Source organism: Leucoraja erinacea, chromosome 19 (genome assembly GCF_028641065.1).
Source record: "Leucoraja erinacea ecotype New England chromosome 19, Leri_hhj_1, whole genome shotgun sequence".
In the NCBI taxonomy this organism is placed as follows: Eukaryota; Metazoa; Chordata; class Chondrichthyes; order Rajiformes; family Rajidae; genus Leucoraja; species Leucoraja erinaceus.
The window spans coordinates 13,566,804-13,588,849 of NC_073395.1; the positions used below are offsets into that span (position 1 = coordinate 13,566,804).

General features: G+C 41.2%; 1 protein-coding gene across 2 annotated transcripts in view; it reads right to left on the reverse strand.

Moving 5' to 3' along the window:
- si:ch211-1e14.1 (UPF0606 protein KIAA1549) overlaps nucleotides 1-22,046 on the reverse strand; it is a 167,674-nt gene that overhangs the window by 80,276 nt on the left and 65,352 nt on the right. For both annotated transcript variants that reach the window (XM_055650350.1, XM_055650349.1), the window contains exons 2-3: nucleotides 13,725-16,067; nucleotides 9,089-9,171 (exon numbers count right to left, since the gene is read on the reverse strand). In XM_055650350.1, coding sequence (XP_055506325.1) covers nucleotides 9,089-9,171; nucleotides 13,725-16,067 — 2,426 coding nt within the window. The remainder of the gene's footprint in view (nucleotides 1-9,088; nucleotides 9,172-13,724; nucleotides 16,068-22,046) is intronic.

Genomic DNA, 22,046 nt, shown 5'->3' on the forward strand with positions numbered 1-22,046 from the left:
CTATCCATCAAGAGACACAGTGGAACCTGATGTTCAATGCACAAATCCACATACAAGGAGCTGCACCAGTCACCAAATGTGGTCTCTCAACTTCACTAAAGCCTTTGATTCAATCAATCAGCACGGATTGTAGAACACCTCTGCAAAATTCAGATGACCATGGGAATTTATCTCCATTTCACATTTGCTTCATGATGGCATGCAAGACATAACTGTAACCAACAAGTTTACAATGGAAGGAACTGCACATTCCAGTATCCGCAATATCTTCTGTCTTTATGTCTACAACAAATTCATTTTCAGTGAAGACCAGCATTAAACAAAACTGCATCATTTTCTCAACATTTTCCTCAATCTTTCTTGCTTCAACGTTGCCTACCATCTTAACACACTTTCAAGTTCAAGTTCACATTTATTGTCACATGCACCAATTGGTATTTGAGTTACCATACAGCCATACGAATAAAAACACAATACACAATAGAGTTTAACATAAACATCCACCACAGTGGAATCAACATTTCCCACTTTGATGGAAGGTAATAAAGTTCAGTCATCTTCCTCTTTGTTCACCCATGGTTGAGGGCCTTTGAACCCACCGCATTCACCGTTACGGACGGCCCGATGTCCAGGCCCTCTCGCCGGGATGATGGAAACTCAGGCGTCGGAATGGATCCATGTAAATAGAGCAAATCTGTTCAATATACAGCAGCATTCTGCAGAATCAAGGTTATGCAAACCTCAGTGTTGCAATATGCAGATGATGCTTGCTTTTACATAAACTCACAGATTAAGCTCAAAGTCATCGTCGACTTTCACTGAAGCACCCCAGAGGCCTTATAATCAACATCTGCATGTCATAGACCAGCCACTGCTGTATTATATTGCCCTCTGTTAATAAGGGATCACAAAACCAATGAAAAATGGAAACAGTTACGCAGGGTTACTGGAAAAATAAACCAATACTGTCTCTGCAAATCCTCTACTTTCATAAGCAGGAGTGACTGGCTAAAGTTATGGGTCCGTCCCACTTAGGCGACTTTTCGGGCAACTGCAGGAGATTATGCAGTCGCCACATGTTCGCGGGTGGTTGTTAGGGAGTCGCGAGGAGCTCCCGTATTCAGGGTACTAGTCGCGGCCTCGTTATGGTCACCACAAATCTTTCAACATGTTGAAAAATTAGCTGCGACTAGAATGAAACCGCCATGGAGCGTAGCGAGAATTCTCGTGCCGCAGGTGGGTCGCCAGGAGGTTGAAGGTTCTCGTAGGTTCTTGTAGGTTGTAGTCAGTGCTGACCGGTGAATTTCATTGGCTCATTGGGGAAAAAACGTAAGCAGCAGTTTTCAGAACCAAGGATAACTGACCTGCCATGTTAAATGTTCGCCAAACCTCACAGCCATGTATCTCTGGCTTCTTAAAAGTTGTCTGGCTTCTTAAAAGTTGTCTCCACACCTTCTCCCCCCTCTTTTAAAGGACTTACTGTACACTTTAGCCGTCTTAATTACAGCGCCAACCTTCCTGTTCATTGCGTTGTGTGTCTGTATCACCTTGGCTTTGCACTGTGTGTGTGTGTGTGTGTGTGTGTGTGTGTGTGTGTGTGTGTACGTTTCACTCTAACAGTCGCCGTTCCAGTTGCCGGTTTTTCAGGCGATTGCCGGCAACTTAACAATCCCCTAATTGGGACAGGCCCATTAATGTCCTCTTCCTGGTAAACATCCGTAGTTCAATGCAGTTTACTATACTAGACAGGCTCACAAAACAAAATCTATTCTTAGCACCATTGATAGAAAGAGATTACCCAGGAATCTCTGGCCCATGGCCTCTCAAACTGGAGAAGAAGCATTCACAAGGATATTAAGAACTTTGAAATTACATGGCAAAAGGAATAGACTACCTAACAAACTATCCAAGTGTCATAAGCAACATGTTTCCTCCCTGAAGGGCCCTCCCACAAAGAGACAGTGGATGCTGGAATCTGGAGCAAAGAACTGTTGGAGAAACTCCCAATGTCAGCTATCCCTTTAGTTCCACAGATGCTGCTTGACCCAGAGAAGGTATTAAACCCCCTTTTCACGGTGCGACTTGACGCAAGAGGTAACCAGAGTTTGACATCGTGGGAACCTCGTGCGGTAACAATACGGCATTCGTGGACCACCGTGGCGCTAACGGCATGTAATCGTGTACCTTGGGTACTCGGGAGAAAATTCAAACATGTTTGAATTTGTCCAAGAGTGTCTTGTGCACTTGTGGTTGAGCATTGCAACATTTTATGAACGAAGTGTCCCGTGCGATATCGGTAGTAACTCTTGTGGTCACCGTGGGAACTCCTGCCAACGGTGAACCCGGAAGTTGGATAGAGTGAATCCAGCCAGTTTGCTATTTACATACAAATCTAATAAAACTAGCTAAGCATTTCATTAAATGATTAAACAGATTATTCTTCAGCTCATTAAAGAGCTCGGGTGAAAAAAACGAATAGAGTGTGTGACAACAAAGTAACATCATTTGTGCCACGTGATTAACTACACTACAGTCCACGATGTTGATTCGGGAAAGATCGGGAGACGGACAAGTCACTCGCACAAATGACAGAATTGCCGAGTACCGTGGGAACTCTTTACTCTACCCCCGTTATATCGTGTGATATCGTGCTAGACCACGACCACTCCACTCTGGCTACATCTTGCGTCAAGTCGCCCCGTGAAAACTAGCCATAAGAGAAACACATAAGACAATTATGAGAATCAGCCAGTTCCATGGCCATCATCACCGATGACCAAATTTACCCGTTTGCAATCTTAGCATCTTTCTCACCTCATTTTCCCTCCTAGATTCATATCTTAAATAACATTTGATAGTTTACACTCAATTCACCTTGGCCAAATCACTGAAATGCATTATAAACAGTGAAACATAAACATGGATCTTTGTGAGACCTAACTAGTTACAATTTGACATCACTTTATGTGATCCATTTTCTGACTTTTAACCAATCATGAATCCACTCTGTTTTGAATAAGGTTCAGCCCAAAACGTTGCCTATCTCCTTCGCTCAATAGATGCTGCTGCACCCGCTGAGTTTCTCCAGCATCTTTGTGTACCCTCAATCCACTCTTATGTCTTTTTCCCTAATCTTGCATATCCAGTGGAGCAGTTGATACTTATCATGGCTTAGCAACAGCCAGTCTGCCAAGTGCTCTCAAACTAACAAAAATCTATCCTATTTCTGTTCCATTTCTAAAATAAGATGCAATCTCTAATTAGACCTTCTTTCTAAGTGCCTGTTCACACCATACTTAATCTTAGATCGTACCATTTTACCAAATGTCAATGGCCTGTTAAATTCAAAGTATCTGCAGTTCCTTGTGTTTCCTCTTTAAATTTGTCTGAAGGAGGGTCGCAACTGAAACATCTCTTATCCATGTCACACAGATATGCTGCCTAAAACTTTGAGTAACTCACAGCACTTTGTGTTCAAAGCAATTTAAATAATAGAATGGGCACTCTCAGCGAGGATTGCATATTCCTTGAGAAGGGGTCAGAAACCCAATTCAATAAACTCAAGGTTTTCTTTGTGTAGCTAGATGTGAGCTTATATTTATCATGACCGAAAGGAGCATAAAAAAAACATATCTTTCTGCGCTTCTTCTCAGGAATAATTGCAATGGATGGGGACCTATATTGTGAAAGACATCACTATATCTTTGGTGTTTATATACTGTATCACTCACAAGCACACTATATTCTTTGCAGAAATTATACAATACATGTTTTGACAACACTTGGCCTGGTTCCTAAAAATAAACATTGTGTGAATCACAGACTGGAGCCTTTAAGTATAATTAACAAACAGAGTTCTGGTACAATAACATGTTACATAATGATAGCAGTCTAGAGAGATAGATTCCATGCCACATAAACAATATGTATTCTGAATATGACTCTCAAGAAAGTCAACATTATCTGTGCTGATTATATGTGCCCAATGTATGAAAGAGCACTGTAACAATGGCACACTTCTGGGCTTTATGAACTGGGGAGCCAATGAGTTTGTTGGTGGAATATGGAAAGTTTTAGCAAAAACTTAACTTTTATTCAACAGATTTCCAAAATTACATCCTTTTACGGATGCAAGAGAAAAGGTTGGATCTTTTTCAAAAGCTGAGAATTAAATGAGCTTGAGAATAAAAGTCCTTCAAAGAAAAAAAAAACCAGCACAATCTCATGGGGGCGGCACAGTGACGCAGTGGTAGAGTTGGTGTCTTACAGCGCCAGAGACACTGGTTCAATCCTGACTATGGATGCCGTCTGTACGGAGTTTGTACGTTCTATCCTTGCCTGTGTGGGTTTCCTCCGGGTGCTCTGGTTTCCTCCCCCACTCCAAAGACGTACAGATTTGTCGTAAATAAATGTAAATTGCCCTTAGTGTGCAGGATAGTGAAAGTGTATGGGGATTTCTGGTTGGCATGGACTCGGTGGGCCGAAGAGCCTGTTTCCACACTGTTATCTCTTTACCCTAAATATCTTGCGTTGAAATCGAGCCACATGATCCACACACAACAGTTTCAAAGTATAAGGCAGGAACCAGATGAGCCTTTTGATGAGTTCCTTAAAAATAGAAATATTGAGTGCAAAGAAATGAATGAATGGCAGATGGACCAATTCGTTTTGGACTTCGCATGCCACATGTGCACAAAGCCTTGATCAGTAAGCAGAGCTCATTATCAGAGGCTACAGAGACACCTAAGCACAAGTAGCCACAAATAGATAGAGGAATATGCTGAAACAGAAAACACAGGGGATACTCGACATGGCAGATAGCATCTGTGGAGAGAATCCTCAAATTGATGTTTCCCGATGACTTTTCATCAGAACTGATGACTGGTTTCTCTATTATTATCTATTTTTATTTCATATTTCCAGCATCGACAGCTGTTTGGTTTCTGATTATAGATTAAAGCACTGACAACTCAAAGAGCCAAGCATTGAATCAGTCTCCAAAAAGGAAATACAGCTGATTTAGCTAAGACATCAGAAAGAGGAGAATAAAAACCCAAACTAAAAGGCAGCTGCAGACCACCACATGAATTCACAGGAAAGAAAATATAGTTTATATGGAGGAACCTGAAATTATGCGGTAAGCCTAATGATGAGAAAAAGATGTGCACATTTAAAGTGAATGCACATTGGGGACGAAGGGAAAATAAATGAATTCAGAATAACGATACCACAGAAGATGACAGAATGCAATGGTACAACAGATACTGGATCTGTACAGCTGCATGGAGTGCTGAGATGTGATAGCTCCCAAGAGAAATTAAATCAACACTACCACCCAGGTTAGAAAAAGCTGCATAAATTACTAACACAGCATGTTTATAAGAATCAGTCATTAAAATGTGGAACCCATCATTTAGCTAATAAAGCTGCAAAAATGACTTGTGATGATTCAGCTATGACTGAAATACAAATCAGAAAGAAATGGTGTTCACATCTATCGTATCTTGATGATGGCTACAAGAGAAGCACAATAGATCTAAATGTGAAGATACACCACATAGTAAATGCTGACCTAAAAAACTCAGACCTACAAAGAAAAAGAAAAACCTTCTCAGCAAGTGATTCAAGAGTGGATTGAAAAGATGAGATAAACATTGCAAACACATTATAATACTGGTCAATCAAAAAAATAATTTACTGGAGGATGGTGTTCAAGTGGCCAGATCTGGAAAGGTACATGGCTGCTTGTGTTACAGTGGGTCAGAACAACATTGGGTTGACCTCTAAAGATCAAGATAGCATGTAGATGTAGTGCAAACACAAAAATGCACTGAGAAAAATAGATGGTGGCTACAAGATACTACTTGGACAAGACTAGGGGCTAATCTGTTCACACACAATCAGGAACAATACTTTATCACTGCAGAAAAAGTACTGCTTGTTCCTATTCATCAGAACAGTTGCCACAGTTGCAATCTCATTTACAAAATAAGGGATGCCTTAGAAACTGGAATGTGACAATTTACCTTGACAGTCTGCAAAGAGATACAGCTTCATCTTTAGGATTAATTGCACAGGGACATAGCTTAATCAAGGTAAATGGCTAAATTGTGAAGGGGACCCTTATGAACTTCAGAACAAATGAAGGATGGCCCAGCTGATACTGTAACATCAGTTTGATCTATTCAAGCTACAGATTGTAGAAAGTACAGCAGAATGCCTACAAGCCAAATTCATCCTCCCTAACAAAAAGTAATAATAAGATAATTGCCAACTGATGCATAAGTTCAATAAAGTCAATGTTAAATCATGATTGGAATTGTTGAGAGGGCAGAGTGTGCATATAGGATCTAGCCATGAAAACATGGAACCCCATGTAAAGTTAACGATAAAGTTGATGTTCCAAGGGGCATACATAATCACAGGCCAGTAAATGAAATGGAAAAGGATATCTGCCTCATTCCAGAATTGATAAATGAGCGACCAGCAGCAGTTTTAACAGAAATTACAGGCTTCACATCAACACAATGCCCCAAATTATTGTACAGGGAGTAGTAAAATGGTTGCTCAATGTCCCACTGCATTTAGAATAAAAAGGAAGGTTACTTTACTGGAATAATAAAACTTTATATGAATAATAATAAAATGACACATTTATATCTTTACAAGCATAAGTACACTATAAGCTCTTATAAAATAACAACACCCAATTGTGCTCTATATACTCTGTAAAAATTACACAGATCAGTCTGAGAAGGGCCTCGACCCGAAACGTCACCCATTCCTTCTCTTAGAGATGTTACCTGTCCTGCTGAGTTACTCCAGCATTTTGTGTCACACAATGTAGGTTTTGGTGGCACATGGCCGATAGTAAACAGTGCTTAAGGTGCAGATTTGAAATGTCATTGAGAAATAGCTTTGAGAACAAATAGGCAAAACACACTGCTGTGACGGCACCTGATAGCGACCCAAGGTCACGACGAACCATTGGCTCTAGAGGGCGGCATCTTGGAACAGACCGTTAACGGCCGTTGGAGGCCTCTCGCCTTCTTTAGCCGGCACCTACGGGTTGCGGAGCAACGCTACAGCGCTTTCGACGAGGAGTTGCTCGCCTTACACCTCGCAGTGTGGCACTTCCGGTACTTTCATAGCCTTCACGGACCACAAGCCCCTCACATTTGCGTTTGCGAAGGTTTCGGATCCTTGGTCAGCCGGTCAGCAGCACCAGCTGGCGGCTATTTCGGAGTATACAACGGACGTCCGGCACATCGCTGGGAAATGAAACCTCGTGGCGGATGCTTTCTCCCGTGCGGCAATTGCAGCCGTGCTTAACCCGGCCTCGGGGATAGATTATTCCAATTGGCGGCGGCCCAGCTGGCGGACGATGAGATGCCGGCGTACTGCACCGCGATCTCTGGCTTGGTGCTTGAGGACATGCTGTTGGGTTACTCGGATTCCATCCTCTGCGACGTATCCATGGGTCAGGCGAGACCTATCTTTCCGGCAGCCTGGCGCCGTCGCGTGTTTGAGGTGATCCATGGGTGGGCCACCCATCCACGATGGCTACGGTCGCTATGGTGGCCGCAAGATTTATGTGGCACGGACTTCGGAAGCAGGTCACTCACTGGGTCCGAGCGTGCATCCCGTGCCAGACATCAAAGGTGCATAGACACGTCCGGGCGCCCATTCAAGACTTCGCAGTGCCACGCCGGCGGTTCGATCACATGCACGTGGACATCGTGGGGCCGCTGCCTCCATCCCAAGGGGTTTCACACCTGCTTACGGTGGTCGACCATTTTACGCGGTGGCCGGAGGCAATCCCGCTCACGGACACTTCAACGCAGTCGTGTGCTCGTGCCCTCGTAGCAGCCTGGATTGCCCGTTTTGGGGTTCCACTGCACATCACATCCGACCGGGCGCCCAGTTTACATCTGAAATGTGGTCTGCCATTGCCCACCTGTTGGGGACGCAGTTCCACCACACGGTAGCGTACCATCCCCAATTAAATGGGTTGGTGGAGCGGTTCCACCGCTGTCTGAAGGCCACCCTGAAAGCTCGTCTCATAGGCCCTGGGTGGATGGACGAGTTGCCGTGGGTCATGTTGGGGATTCGGACGGCCCCCCAAGGAGGATCTGTCAACGTCCTCCGCAGAGTTGGTATACGGTGCTCCACTCACCGTCCCCGGGGACTTTGTCCCTGCTGCTGATGGGTCCCAGGAACCCCCGTCATCGATGCTGATCCACTTGTGGGAGAGGGTCGGCGCCCTATCTCCTATCCCAACATTGCGTCATGGAGTGGCCCCTTCCCATGTGCCACTGCCACTGATGGGTTGCCCGTACGCTTTTCTTCACCGTGACTCCCACAAGTCACCCTTGCAGCACCCGTATGAAGGTCCCTTTCGAGTGCTGCGGCACGGGCTACTACATTCGATGGACATGAGAGGCCAGCATGAAAAGGTGTATGTGGCTTGTTTGAAACCGGCCCATTTGGACCTAAACGAGCCAGTCCATGTGGCTCAACCTCCCCGTCACGGGCATCAGCCGTCCCGTGCTCCTGGAGATTCTCCCGTACCGAGCAAACCCCCGGGGCGCGGGATTGTATCTACGTGTTCGGGCCGCCTCGTGCGATGTCCTGTGCGGTTGGGTGCCTCTGGTTCTGGGGGGGGGGGGGGGGGGGGGGGGGGGGGGTCATGTCATGTGGCGGCACCCGATAGCAACCCAAGGTCACGTCGAACCATCGGCTCTGGAGGGCAACATCTTGGTGGGGGAGGCGCGAGTCACGGGGTCGGTATGTGAGCTGTTATTTAAGGCGGGGCAATGCCCGTGTCAGAGGAGGAGTAGGGAGCTGTATGCAGAGGAATAAACACGTCTAGAACACAACTTGTGTCCGACTAGTTTTTGGCCAGACTCCTGACAGTCCCCGCCACACTGCAATTGATATTGGCCCACATTTTTGTGACAATGAGAAATGAACTCAACTAACAAATGATTAACTATATTTAATATAGTTTCAGCAATAAACATGAACTCCAAACTTATAAACAGTCCCATCCACATTTTGAGGTCCAGACCATACATGCAGTGAATACCTGAAGTTCCACGTCCCGTTTGAAATGCTGGCTCAGTACATCCTTAATTTTGCTAACCACATCTGTCACCTTGTCAGAAAACACTGTAGAAGAAAATTACGCACCATTATTTTCTTTCAATTTCTGAATATTGCATTTGAAATATACATTACTTAGCAATAGTTGGGGTTGATAAACTATTCTCTTAAATCTACAATTAAAAATTATCATTAACTTCAAGCTTTAACAATTCTTTGTTTTAGTTAACCTTTAAGCATATTTTATTTACTTCTATTACATTGTTATAAATATGTTTAAACAGTACAGACATTCAAAAGCTTAAATCTAACAATGACTATAACGAAGACAAGCTCCACCCCAAACCTCTTCTCCAAGAACTATCAAGGAGATTCCAGGATTGAGACCTCCAATTCATTGCCACCTGTAACCCAGTCCTCAGTCACATCTTGATCTCAGCTAAGTGCCGGCTGATTCTACTTGTGTGGCGTTTGCATGTTTCCCTGCAACATGCGTTTTCCTTTGATATTCTGGGTTCTTCCTACATGTCAAGGTCAAGCTGGTTAGAAGAATGTAAATAACTCCCACACTTAGGTGTGTATCAGGGCAATTAAAGCGAGATTCGGGATGATGGGAGTTAATAAGGATGCAATTGGGGGAAAAAAAAGTATCAGGGAAGATGGTTGACATTATCACAGGAGGCAGAAAGGACTATTTCTGAGCTGCATGACTCTGACTGAGACCAAGTCAGCAGGGATTTCAGGCAGCGGCTCCAGGTTTGCAGACCAAGCCAACACCATGTGGCCCAATGATCCGGAGGCAAACTTTATTAAGACAGATGATGCATTTAAATTTAATTAATAAAAAATGTGATATATAAATTATCTCAGCAACAGTGATTCTTAGCTTATCACAAAACCACCACTGGTTTAGTGTTGCTTAAGGAAGGAAATCTGCCTCCATTACCAGATCTGATTTCACGTCCACCTCTGATTTTCAAGCATTCTTGGTTCCAGAACTTTGCCGCGTTATCAACAGAGGTTGATGGCCTTGGGGGGGGGGGGGGGGGGGGGGGGGGGGGGGGAATAGGCAAAAAAAAAAAAGGGGGCCGCAAAGTCGGTCGTGGAAGTTGGGTATGACAACGGATTTGCCGGCTCTGGCCGGTTCAGAATTCTAGAGCCCTGGCCGCAGACGGCAAATTCAACCTGCTGATCGGTCGCGGAAGTTGGCTATGGGAACGGATCTGGCAGCTCCAGCCAGGCCGGAGTTCCACAACCCCCGCCACAGGGAGCAAACTTTCACCCGCTGATCGGCGAGCAAATCCCGACGAGGTCGAGAACAGCCGCCTCACCCAGCGCAAGCGCCACTTTTTTCGGGGTGACTGAGGGAATTTCAAGTGCCCTCTCGTAATTTTGTCCGGTTTAAAGGAGATGCTGGACCAACGCTTGCCAGAGAAATAGGTGGTGGACCTGTATATGTGACTTTGTAAATAACCTACACACAAAATAGAAAATATGAAACAAATTTTGGCTATATCTTATAAGTGAATAGAAAAAAGTATATCTCAATTTTTTTGTCACAACTCTCTAACAATGATACAGTGAAGTTAAAATGTTACCCAACTTATTTTATTTGTTTACTGACAGTTTCTTTTTCATTTCCTTCCCACCTCAGAAGATTAGTTACAATTACTTGTAAACATACAACCTGAAGCTGACTGGCCAGCTAATGGAGGGTGAGAAGCATGTTCCATTTGTGGGTCACAAGAAGGGCAACAAAGGTACTGTGATGGACAGATCATCTACGTATCAGACAGCCCATGAACAATTAAATAATATTGCTGTAAGGAGATCTCGAAGTGTATATGATCTTGCAATAATGAAAGGGTCACATAATATTTCACAATGTAAGGAGTGAGCATCAATGTAATAATTGGATTTAGCACAGAGCATATGTCTGATACTGAATTATAAAGTTCGTAATTAATAATTATACTGCTAAAAATGTTCTTACTTGCCCCTGAATATAATTTTGCTAAATATGCCCATAATTACTTGATAGAATGTTTATTCACATTGAGTCAAGTAGGTGGGAGATTGTACAAAACGTAATAATATATTACAATAGAAATCTTCATGATAAAACCACAGCTTAGTTTTATTTTCACAAAACAGGTAACGATGCACTTTAGTCATTCGCGCGAGTAGTACTACACTGAACTCAAAAATGTATCCAATCCAAAATCAACATTTCGCTGTTTTTCTTCAATTTCAGATTTCCAGCATTTTCCGTTATCTTGATTTTTAATTATTGTGCCAAATCAAACTACATCTAGAATAATCTGATGGATCTGATCATTCCATTGCAGGAAGTGATTAACTGAACAAGGGTGGGCAGAGCACAGCTGAAGTTTCTTCTTTGAAACTAAGAGGGCAGAGAGAGATTTAATTGCAAGCAAATTTCTGAGAGACCTGAATACCATGGATGAGAATAACTTTACTTCCCCATGCATAGAAACATTCGAGCCTGCACCGCCATTCAATATGATCATGGCTGATCATCCAACTCAGTATCCCGTACCTGCCTTCTCTCCATACCCCCTGATCACCTTAGCCACAAGTGCCACATCTAACTCCCTAATATAGCCAATGCACTGGCCTCAACTACCTTCTGTGGCATAGATGCAATTAACGGCAGAGATTTAGAATAATTAGTGCAGAGGTCACGAGCTCATTATAGTAAAACCCAAATAATCTGGCCATCTGGAGATTCTGATGGTTCGGCATCAGGTTAACCAAGTGATGTTTGTGATACTCCCTTCTTACTTGCCAGGGCTCCAGTTCTCATGGTGCCTTCCCACTGCAATTTATTTTAAATCTATCCAAACTGACATCCAGCCTCTCACATGCCTTGGTCCTGCAGAGGATCCCACCTCCCTTCCAATCCAGTTCGAACCCACTTGTGTAGCACTAGCAAACCTGCCTGTCAGGATATTGATCTCCTCCAGTTAAGGTGCAACCCATCCCTCAGAATTTTTAGCTTATGTCAAAGATAGCCATCAATTAAGAAATTGCTGTCATAACATTAGATGAAATAGCAAACCTTTATTTACCTAATCAAATACCCCCCTCATTCTTCTGAACTCCAGTGGGCACAAGCCTCATCGGCCCAACCTGTCTTCCTAAGACACTTCTCCATTCCGTGCATACCTTTTCTAAACTGTTACCAATGCATTAACATCCTTAATTAAATAAAGAAACAAACAGTATTCTACATGGTCTCAAGTACACCCTAGATATGATAACCTCCTTAAATTAATACTTAATTCCCCTAGCAATAGATTGCTTCCTTGAACTGAGAAAATCAAATTTAGTATTGGATTAATATGTCAACCCCCAAACATTTAACGAGTGATGTGCAATGCATGATAAATGTCTATATTGATGCATTAACAGAAGGTTTGGCAAAGTTGAAGATGTCTTAACTGTACTCCCTAATAATTATTCTGATACCATTTAAGACCAACATATATAACAAGCATAACAATGCAGATCAGTAAATGTACATCTGCTCTTGTCTTGAGCTATTTCATTGCAAAACATGGCTTCATCTCAGCATTCACAGAACAAGACGCCACAAAAAATAAATCAGAAATGTAGATTTTATCTACCGATATAATTCAATCTTTTAAAAAATGTACTCATGGAAATCCATGCAGATTTAGCAGGAATGGAAGGATCTCCAATTGAACTACAAATGTACTGAAAGATCTAAATGGATAATGAACCTGATAGAAATTTCATCCTGTTTCACACAGAAACACATCTAATGCCCACTATAAATGTGACCTTATTTATACAGAATAATTCAAATTGTAAAGCATAGACATTTTATAAAAATTCTTAAAACAATTAATGACACTATTAACTTATTCTCAGGGAATTGTAGGGATTTGTAAACTTTAGTTATAACTATTAAAAAGGCAAAGTAATTTATGTTTAGTTTTATTGTAAAGTCTGATGTTGAACAGGAACATTGCAGAGTGGACCATGTAATAGGCCAACAATAATCCAAAATGATTTGTGCAAAACACCTTAAACTCTGCAACTAGTTTACAACATGATAGTTCCTTTCTTGCAGCATGATGTAAACCTCTGGTTACAGATGACTGGCATTTCATTAATACTGATTTTAAATGTATCCATACATTGGTGCAGTCTTTTCCCCAGTGTTTTATCTAGGGAAGATGAATCAGAAGACGAAGAGACATCAATTTAAGGTGAGGGGCAAGATTTAAATTCAAACCCGAGGGGAAGCTTTTCCATTCATAGGGTGGTGGGTATATGGGATGAGCCTCAAGAGGAGGTAATTGATACAGGTACTGTGACAGCATTTAATACACACTTGGACAGGTATACGGATAGGAAAGGTTTAGAGGAATACGAGCCAAATGCAGGAAAATAGGACTAGTTTAGATTGGTCGGCATGGATGAGTTGGGCTAAAGGGCCAGTTTCCCTGCTGCATGATTGTTACATTTGTCTTAATTTGACTAAATTAAGCATTTGACGTACAAAGACCCTTAATTTAAAATTTAACAATGTTTTTAAATCAAAGATATTTTACAAAAAAATGCCTTACCTGCTCTCACGCGGTAGGAATTAGGTTCATTTATATCACACACAAAATTCTTGGTCGTTGCAGTAGCTGTAGCTCTCGTTGTCATGGGGAGAGTAGGTTTCGAATCAATATTGTTGGCTGCTGCAGTTGTGGTGACACTGGTTGGAGTGGCTGTGAGATTGCTGCCTGGGATTTTGATAGTTGTTGCAGGCAATGTTTCCACATGGTTAGGGTATGAAGAGTTTTCAGTTGGTGGGGGAGATGGAGTCAACAGGAGTGAAGTAGAAATCCAAAGTGTCTCTGTAGATGATGGGAGAACATCTAGAAAGGTATGTGGGGTTGAAGTGGAAGAAAAAGAAAACGGCATTTCAACAGTAGAGTTCAGAGCAATTAAAGGATCTGCAGCGATAGAATTTGCTGAAGTAGGAAAACTGGAACTGACTAAAATGAAACTTGGAAAAGTTTGCTCTAAACTTTCAGTAGTGCGATCAACTATTGCGGTGCTATTGGCAGTGAAAATTGATTCAAAAATAGATGGCATTAATGTGGGTTGTAACACATCAACTGAAGGTGAAATAATCTCAAAGAAAGAAGTCATTTCTGAAGCACTACTGGAATAGGCTTTGCTGAATGAAGATTCAAGAATTACTATATTTGTACTATTAGTATTTTCTGCCAGTGAATACATTGTAGGCTCTGATTCTAGAAATGAGGATTCTTGAGTTAAAATACTAAATAATGTTTCAAGAGATGTTGTCTCAGGCATAGCTGAAGTCTCTAACTGTTGTTCAAATAAACTCAAGTACTCTGTCGACAGAACAGTGCCCAATTCTGTTGACAAGACATTTAAAGGGGAAACCCAATCCATTGGTGAGTCTAGCCCACTAGTCGGTTCAAGGGAATAATTTACTAAAAAATCTGTTAAATGACTGGTAACTTGCGGAGGATAACTTGCATTTTCACTCAGCGATAATGTTGGTTTCAGATTCAAGTCAGCTACAATGAATGAGAAATTTTCATTAACTGTAGGTACCAATATTGGGGTTTCACTCATCAATAGAGGAGTAACTGAGCTAATAACTAAATTATTTTCAAATGATGAAAACTGCAATTGACTTAAAGAATGGCTAGATGCAGGGCTGATGCTGTTGAAATTTGTGAAAATCAATGGCACAGACAAATCTGTGAATCTGGTGGAAACAGGTGGAACTGGCCTTGTTAGAAAATGGGTGTCATAGACTTGGGATTCTAGCACATCGGGATCAAATGAATCAATAACCAAGCTGGAGGTTGGAACAAACTCAGCAGTCTTTGATATACCGAGTGTTGTGATTTCCAGGTCATCACCAGATCCAAAACCATTCTCAAAAACCTCTGTATGAAACAAGTCATATGAAGAAGGTAGAGCTCCATGCACAGAGGATGGTGTAAGCAAATGAATGGAAAGCGTTGACCCATTAAACTCAGTTGGCATCACTGCATTGTTTATTGTATTACTTTCAGATAAAGCAATATCAGATGTTGCCAGTGAAGGCAAGGCAGATGTTGAACTTGCATAAACAAGTTCTGGTGTTAAGGCAATGTAATCCAAAGTTGCAACTTGATCCATAGAAAATGCTCCAGTGTTTTCAAACGTTCCTGTGCTACTTATGAATGCACTGTCATTTGAAATTGGTGACAACTCATTTTCTCCTTCCATATTGTTAACAAGGTTCCTTGTCATGTCAATAGAATTCAGCACAGTTGTTTCACTGTAATCCTTCACTGTCTCCAAGCTGTGCCGATCTGTTGATACTATAATTATGGTGGACTGCCATTTACCATAGTTACTGACCGAAAATGAAGAAAATAATGAACTTACAGCTTCAGATGATTGTTCACTTGATGCCAGACTAGGAATGTCAGACTTTATTAGAAAGGATACTGGGTGAACCAAGATGGAAGTGGAGAAAAAGGATGATGAGATAGAGTGGTCTGACAACTGGATAAGAGGAATTCCTGATGTTACTGCCATGATCGAAGGCAGTGGTGTTGTTGGTTGGTATTCCTCCATTACCAATGTGGTGCTAGATATTGATACAGGAATAACTTCCAGGTCGCTATAAGCTGCTAAAGATTCCGGGTAATCAGAGAATACAACCTTTCCTGACGAGCTAATGTCTTTTACTTGTGTTGTGGTCTCTTCAAAGTTTTGATGGATCTCTTCTCTCAGATTCAAACTTGACTGCAAAGCTGATTGCACAGAGCTGGTATTTACAGTGCTGAACTGTTTTTTTAACAATGAAGTATTCAATGAGTCATTCAGTCCCAAACTTTGTTGAAGCATCTTGCTTGATGATGATGTGTGGTTGGAGAACTGGTCATCTGCAGGAGAACAGAGGAGATAAAATAAACATGACCCTGATGAAATTCAACGCAATATGATGCATGTAAAACCTATTTTGTTCTAATTATTACTGCTGTTTGCAATTGTAATCTTCTTTCTTACATTTTTGTTGCCAAATGGATTGGGAATCAATGTAGGCAGATTCAAAAAGGTTGAACAACTGCATGCAGAACATTTACAAAAAGATAGTTCTGAAATAACAAAAAAATAAGGGAACAGTTTGAAATGACGCACAGGTGAATATTAGCGATTTCTATGAAGTAGAAGTCACAAAATCAGCAGATTGACAGAGCTCCACATCTGATCCAGTGGCACAATTACACTGCAGATGATTGTGTTGCTCGGCACTGAATAATGTAATCCATTCTCAAAATAGGTTTCCTGACACTCAACACAAACAACAACTAAATTACTCTAGTCTCACCAGTGCCAGTATCAAGCAAAGAATTGGAGAAACTTGAACCTATTAGAGTACCCACCACAAGCAAAAAAAAAATCAAACTTCTTGAGAAATTCAGCTGGTCCTGAGGGGTGAAAGCATCTTTCACATCCTGAGAATGCCTTCAAATATGATTAAAGACTTCTACGTAAGCAGTTATTGTCATAGATTCATACAGCATGGAATTGGGCTCTGCATCCCAACTTGCCCACACCTCATCTACATTTGTCCCACCTGGCTGAATTTGGCTCTAAACCCATCCTATCAATGTACCTATCCAAATGTTTCTTAAACTTTGTGCCTGCCTCAATTACCTCTTCCGACAGCTCATTCCATATACCTACCACGCTTTGTGTGGAAAAACGTTGCCTTTCAGGTTCCTATTAAATCTTTTCCCCTCTCACATTAAACCTGTCCTCTGGTTCTTGATTCCTCTGCACTGGGTAAGAGACTGTACATTTACTAAACCTGTTCCTCTCACAATCTTACACACATCTAACACGGTGACCTAATCTGAATAGGATACACTAAATGTGGCCTCTCCAATGTCTTATACAACTGTAGCATGACACACATACTATAGGAAGGATGTCAACAAAATAGAGAGAGTACAGAGGAGATTTACTAGAATGTTGCCTGGGTTTCAGCAACTAAGTTACAGAGAAAGGTTGAACAAGTTAGGGCTTTATTCTTTGGAGCGCAGAAGGTTAAGGAGGGACTTGATAGAGGTTTTTAAAATGATGTGAGGGATAGACAGAGTTGACAAAGCTTTTCCCACTGAGAGTAGGGAAGATTCAAACAAGGGGACATGACATGAGAATTAAGGGACTGAAGTTTATGGGTAACATGAGGGGGAACTTCTTTACTCAGAGAGTGGTAGCTGTGTGGAATGAGCTTCCAGTGAAGGTGGTGGAGGCAGGTTCGTTTTTATCATTTAAAAATAAATTGGATAGTTATATGGATGGGAAGGGAGTGGAGGGTTATGGTCTGAGCGCAGGTATATGGGACTAGGGGAGATTATGTGTTCGGCACGGACTAGAAGGGTCGAGATGGCCTGTTTCCGTGCTGTAATTGTTATATGGTTATATGGTTATCTATAAGATCACCCATCATTCCAAGCCTGCTCAACCTCTCCCGAAAGCTCTGGCCCTCGAGTCCTGGCAACATGCTTGTAAATCTTCTGTACACTCATTCCAGCTTAGCAACATCTTTCCTATAACACGGTGACCTAATCTGAATAGGATACACTAAATGTGGCCTCTCCAATGTCTTATACAACTGTAGCATGACCTCCCGATTTCTATACTCAATACTGACTAATGGAGACCAATGTGTCAAAAGCCTTCTTGACCATACTATCTATCTGTTGAAACGGAATTGTACATGGTGTTGACATAGGTACATCAATAAGATGAAAGACTGTTTATTCAGGTAGCATTAAATGAAAATTGGTTATTCTTTAAAGAGTCCTAGTAAATCTTTAACATTCGTATGGAGGAGCAGCAATGATGTTGCTTTCACACTTGATTTGTAAGTTGACTCCTTTACACATTGGCAAATTGACACCTCCACAACTGCAGTAATCCTCCAATATTGCAGAGAAATTACTCTATGAATAGTGTACTTACAGTTTAGATTGACTCAATGGAGAATGCTACCATGGTCTCGAGTAAAGATAACAACTAATTGAGCAGCAAAGTGCAGTCTTTAATCATGCAGCTGGTGCCAACCTCACTCCATTACAAATATATCATTCAGACCTCCAGCATTTATGTTTGCATCTCACGGGTCTTCGGCCTTGTAAAAGGTCGCGGTAAGCAGTATTACCCTACTGCTGAACGAGCAAGAACCAGGTTTCAGCTCTGGATAAACTTTGCTCTCATTCAGCATACTAGCAGGAGACTAGGTCTCTACACTTATAGGCACTTGCTCCCAGGAATATGCAGCAATTATTGTCACTCTCCAAACGAGCCCCGGGAATGGAGGACACCCTCCCAACCAGCTATAGGGATAAATGATAAATTCCTGAGGAACTGAAACACTACCTAAGGAACCCCAAGCCCAATAACTATCAATACACTCATGAAGAGAGTCGCAGAAATTACCAGCACTCTTCCAAGGAGCCTCAGCAATGAATGAAGCATTCCACAGATACTCCTGGAATAACATTCAGCACTTATTGACACACTCCTAATCAGCCCTAGAAATAATTGATGCATTCCCAAAGGGGCCTAGCATGAGTTGACAAAGTCCCAATGAGCCCAAGCGATCACTGTCGTACTACTGAGGAATGCCGGCAATTATTGATACATGCCTCAGGAACCCAAGTAATTACCAGGACACTGCTGTGGATTCCTAGCAATTACTGGCAAAGTCCTGAAAAGCCCCAGAAATAATGGCATGCTGCCAAATATTGCCACACTTCCAGGCCCTACAATTATCATCACTCTCCCAGAAAAATGTCAAAATTGGCAACCTTCCGGAGTGTTCCTGTCAATTATATATTCCTGATATGTCATCTCAAACACAAGCAAAACGCCAACAGGTGCCTGTAAACTCAAGCACATTCCTATCAAGCACTATAAACTCCTGGATGGGCCTGGCAAATCCCTCATAATCCTCTAAAGTTGTTTATCTTTACGCAAACAAATTACCTAAAACACAAGGTACCTCTAGCAATACTGATTCCTATCTGAAGAAGGAACCTCTAGCAAGCTTTTCTGTGTAACCTGATTCCTATCAATGTTGGCAAATTTCAAGAACCCCTCTCTCCCAATTCCAAATGATTAATACTAGCTAACAAAATTATGCTTTAAATAGACAAATATAGAAAATTCAATATAAATTCAGTTAACTAAATTACAGGAAATCTGATTATTTTATTTTTTTTAGAATCCATTCAGATCCGACTTTAAGAACTCCAAGTTTCAGAACTCTATAAGAAGTCCAAATATACCCCTTGGCTCAACGATGTTCTTGTCAGTGTTTCACATGATTTTTCAGCCAGCCAGTCGGCAAATGCTACTGTTCACAGTACAATAATTTGATTGGCTTTGTTTCTTTGTATAATCCTTTGGTGATTATTACATTCAGTGAGAGGTTCATGACAATATTCCTAGCTTCATTTACAAACTAAAAACATTGCGTGCTGTACTAAAACACACCAAGATAGTTCATAGAATGATTAGTGCATGAAAATTGATAATGAAGTGGACAAACGTCATTGAAAAGCAAAGTGATTAAGTGATCAGACTAGTATCCAGACACAATTGATCCTAAGACACAAGTTCAAATCCCACTACATTAATTTAAATAAATCTGGAATTAAAAAATAAATAGAGGCATTAACAGTGACCTAAATCCAGCCAGTTCAATTATGACCTTTACGGAAGAACTACCATCCTTATGCAGTTTGGCCTGTATAAGGTCCATGACCCACAAGTAATTGGGTCAGTTTGGGTTGAACAATGAGAGCTGCTCTATCTAGTGAATGTCACAATCAAAATATTAGCAAGGTGACCAAGAGCTTGGCTAAAGGGCATTCAAATAGGCTATGATGCTTAACGTAGGAATTTTAGTGATTATGGATTCAGTTAAAGCATAACTAAAAGTAACAGGAAAACACAACTATTATATATGAAAAGAATTAAGAATATGGTCGGATTGCTTACTTATAATGTGGTGTGTTACATGAATTACGTAATTACTTAATTTCTGAACATGTACAGCACTGGAACAGGCCCTCTGGCCCACAATGACTGTGCAGAACAGCCAAGTTATACCTGCATGCGATCCATAGCTCTCCATTCGGTGTGCATTTGTGTGCCTATCTAAAAGACTAACAAATTCCACTATCATCTGCTTCAACCACCCTTTCTGGCAGGTGACTGATTTAGGCACCCACCACGTCGTAAAACAACTAGCCTCACAGATCTCTCTTAAATTTCCTCCCTCTCACCTTACAGCTATGCCTTTATGTATTTGGCATTTCAACCTTGGGGAAATAAATCCTGCCTGTCTACCATACAGTATGTATACCTCTCATAATATACTTCTATTAGATTGGCCTTCAGCCTTCGACACTCAGGGAACACAATCCAAGTTTGTCTAATTTTCCTTATAGTTAAAACCCTCTAATGCAGTTAGCATCCTAGTAAACATCTTTTGTAACCTCTTCAAAGCCATCATATGCTTTTCTCGTTCCTGCAGGACTATGTCAATAACAGCAAGAGAGACATGGTTTGGATGTTAATGTTGGCAATATTAATTTGACAAAAATAAAAACGTCATTTATAACATTTTTCTACACTACCATTTAATTCTGCCAGATTCACAATTTCTGCCAGACCAGACCTACTAATTCACAATTGAACGCCATTATCAATTCCTCTCTATTTTGTTATTCAGATTGCTCCTTTTGCAACGAAATGGTTTAGCCTGCAGTCATAACATAGAATAAATAACAAACACTCAACACAGTTTAAAGTCCCAAAGTCATTGTCTCTTCGCTCCTTGCTCTCCCTCTGCGCTGAGGCAATCCAAGCCTCCGATGTTGTGACCTGACTAAGTAATCCCTCAGGGAAGGGCAAAAGGGTAAATTCCTCCAATCTAGTTGAACTATTTCCAGAATGATGTCGAGTCTTCAAAGTAGAATTAAAGTGTTAATATTATTGAACGCCATTATCAATTAAACCGATCAACTGCCTTTTGTTGAAATCAATTATATTATTGAAGTGAGAAACATCAAATACCAATACACTGGAAATGCAAAGCAACTGTAAAAAATGCCGACTCAATTTTCACAAAATTCAGACTGTTCAAGCCCAATTTGTATTGACCACATTTTTCTTTTTTTTTTTAATTGAAAATTAAATTGCCAGGTTGAATTAATGTTGAAATTTCTATATTTTTTTAGAGCTTCATAAGGAGCCACCAAGCATCAAATGTTTTGAGCTTCATGACATCATTCAGGTGACTTACATAAACTTGTACTTGGCAAGCAATTCTTTAAACCTACTGTTCTATATCAAAGTTGTACATCTTGGTAGTCTCTGTAGCAGTGCGCTACTGTGCATGAGGCTGTTTCCACAAACCAGTCAGCTGTTTGTGGCAGAGTGCCTATGTGGTCCCCTCGTCAAACATTAAATTTATGCATGTATAGTACCACTTCCATTTCTAATTTGCGCAAAGGTCCGAGGTACGCAAGTCGAGGAACATCTGTACAATCGTTTTGTTATAGAGAGAACTTAAAATTGACTAAAAAGGATAAAATGAAAATAGTTCAACAGCAAGTCAAAACATCCAATAAAATAAGTGTTTATCTTCTGTTTGTAAACGTGTGCATCATTTTCTATCATCCATAATTGAGAAAGCAGCCAAATCTTTAAAAAAAAACACAGAACAAATGTAGTCAGAGCAAAGGTCTTGTTCTGATTGTGGAGAAAACAAAAATTATCTAATTGGTTTTCAAAAGCTTCTCAATAAACTGTAGAGCAAACCATGATATTCTGAAGAAAAC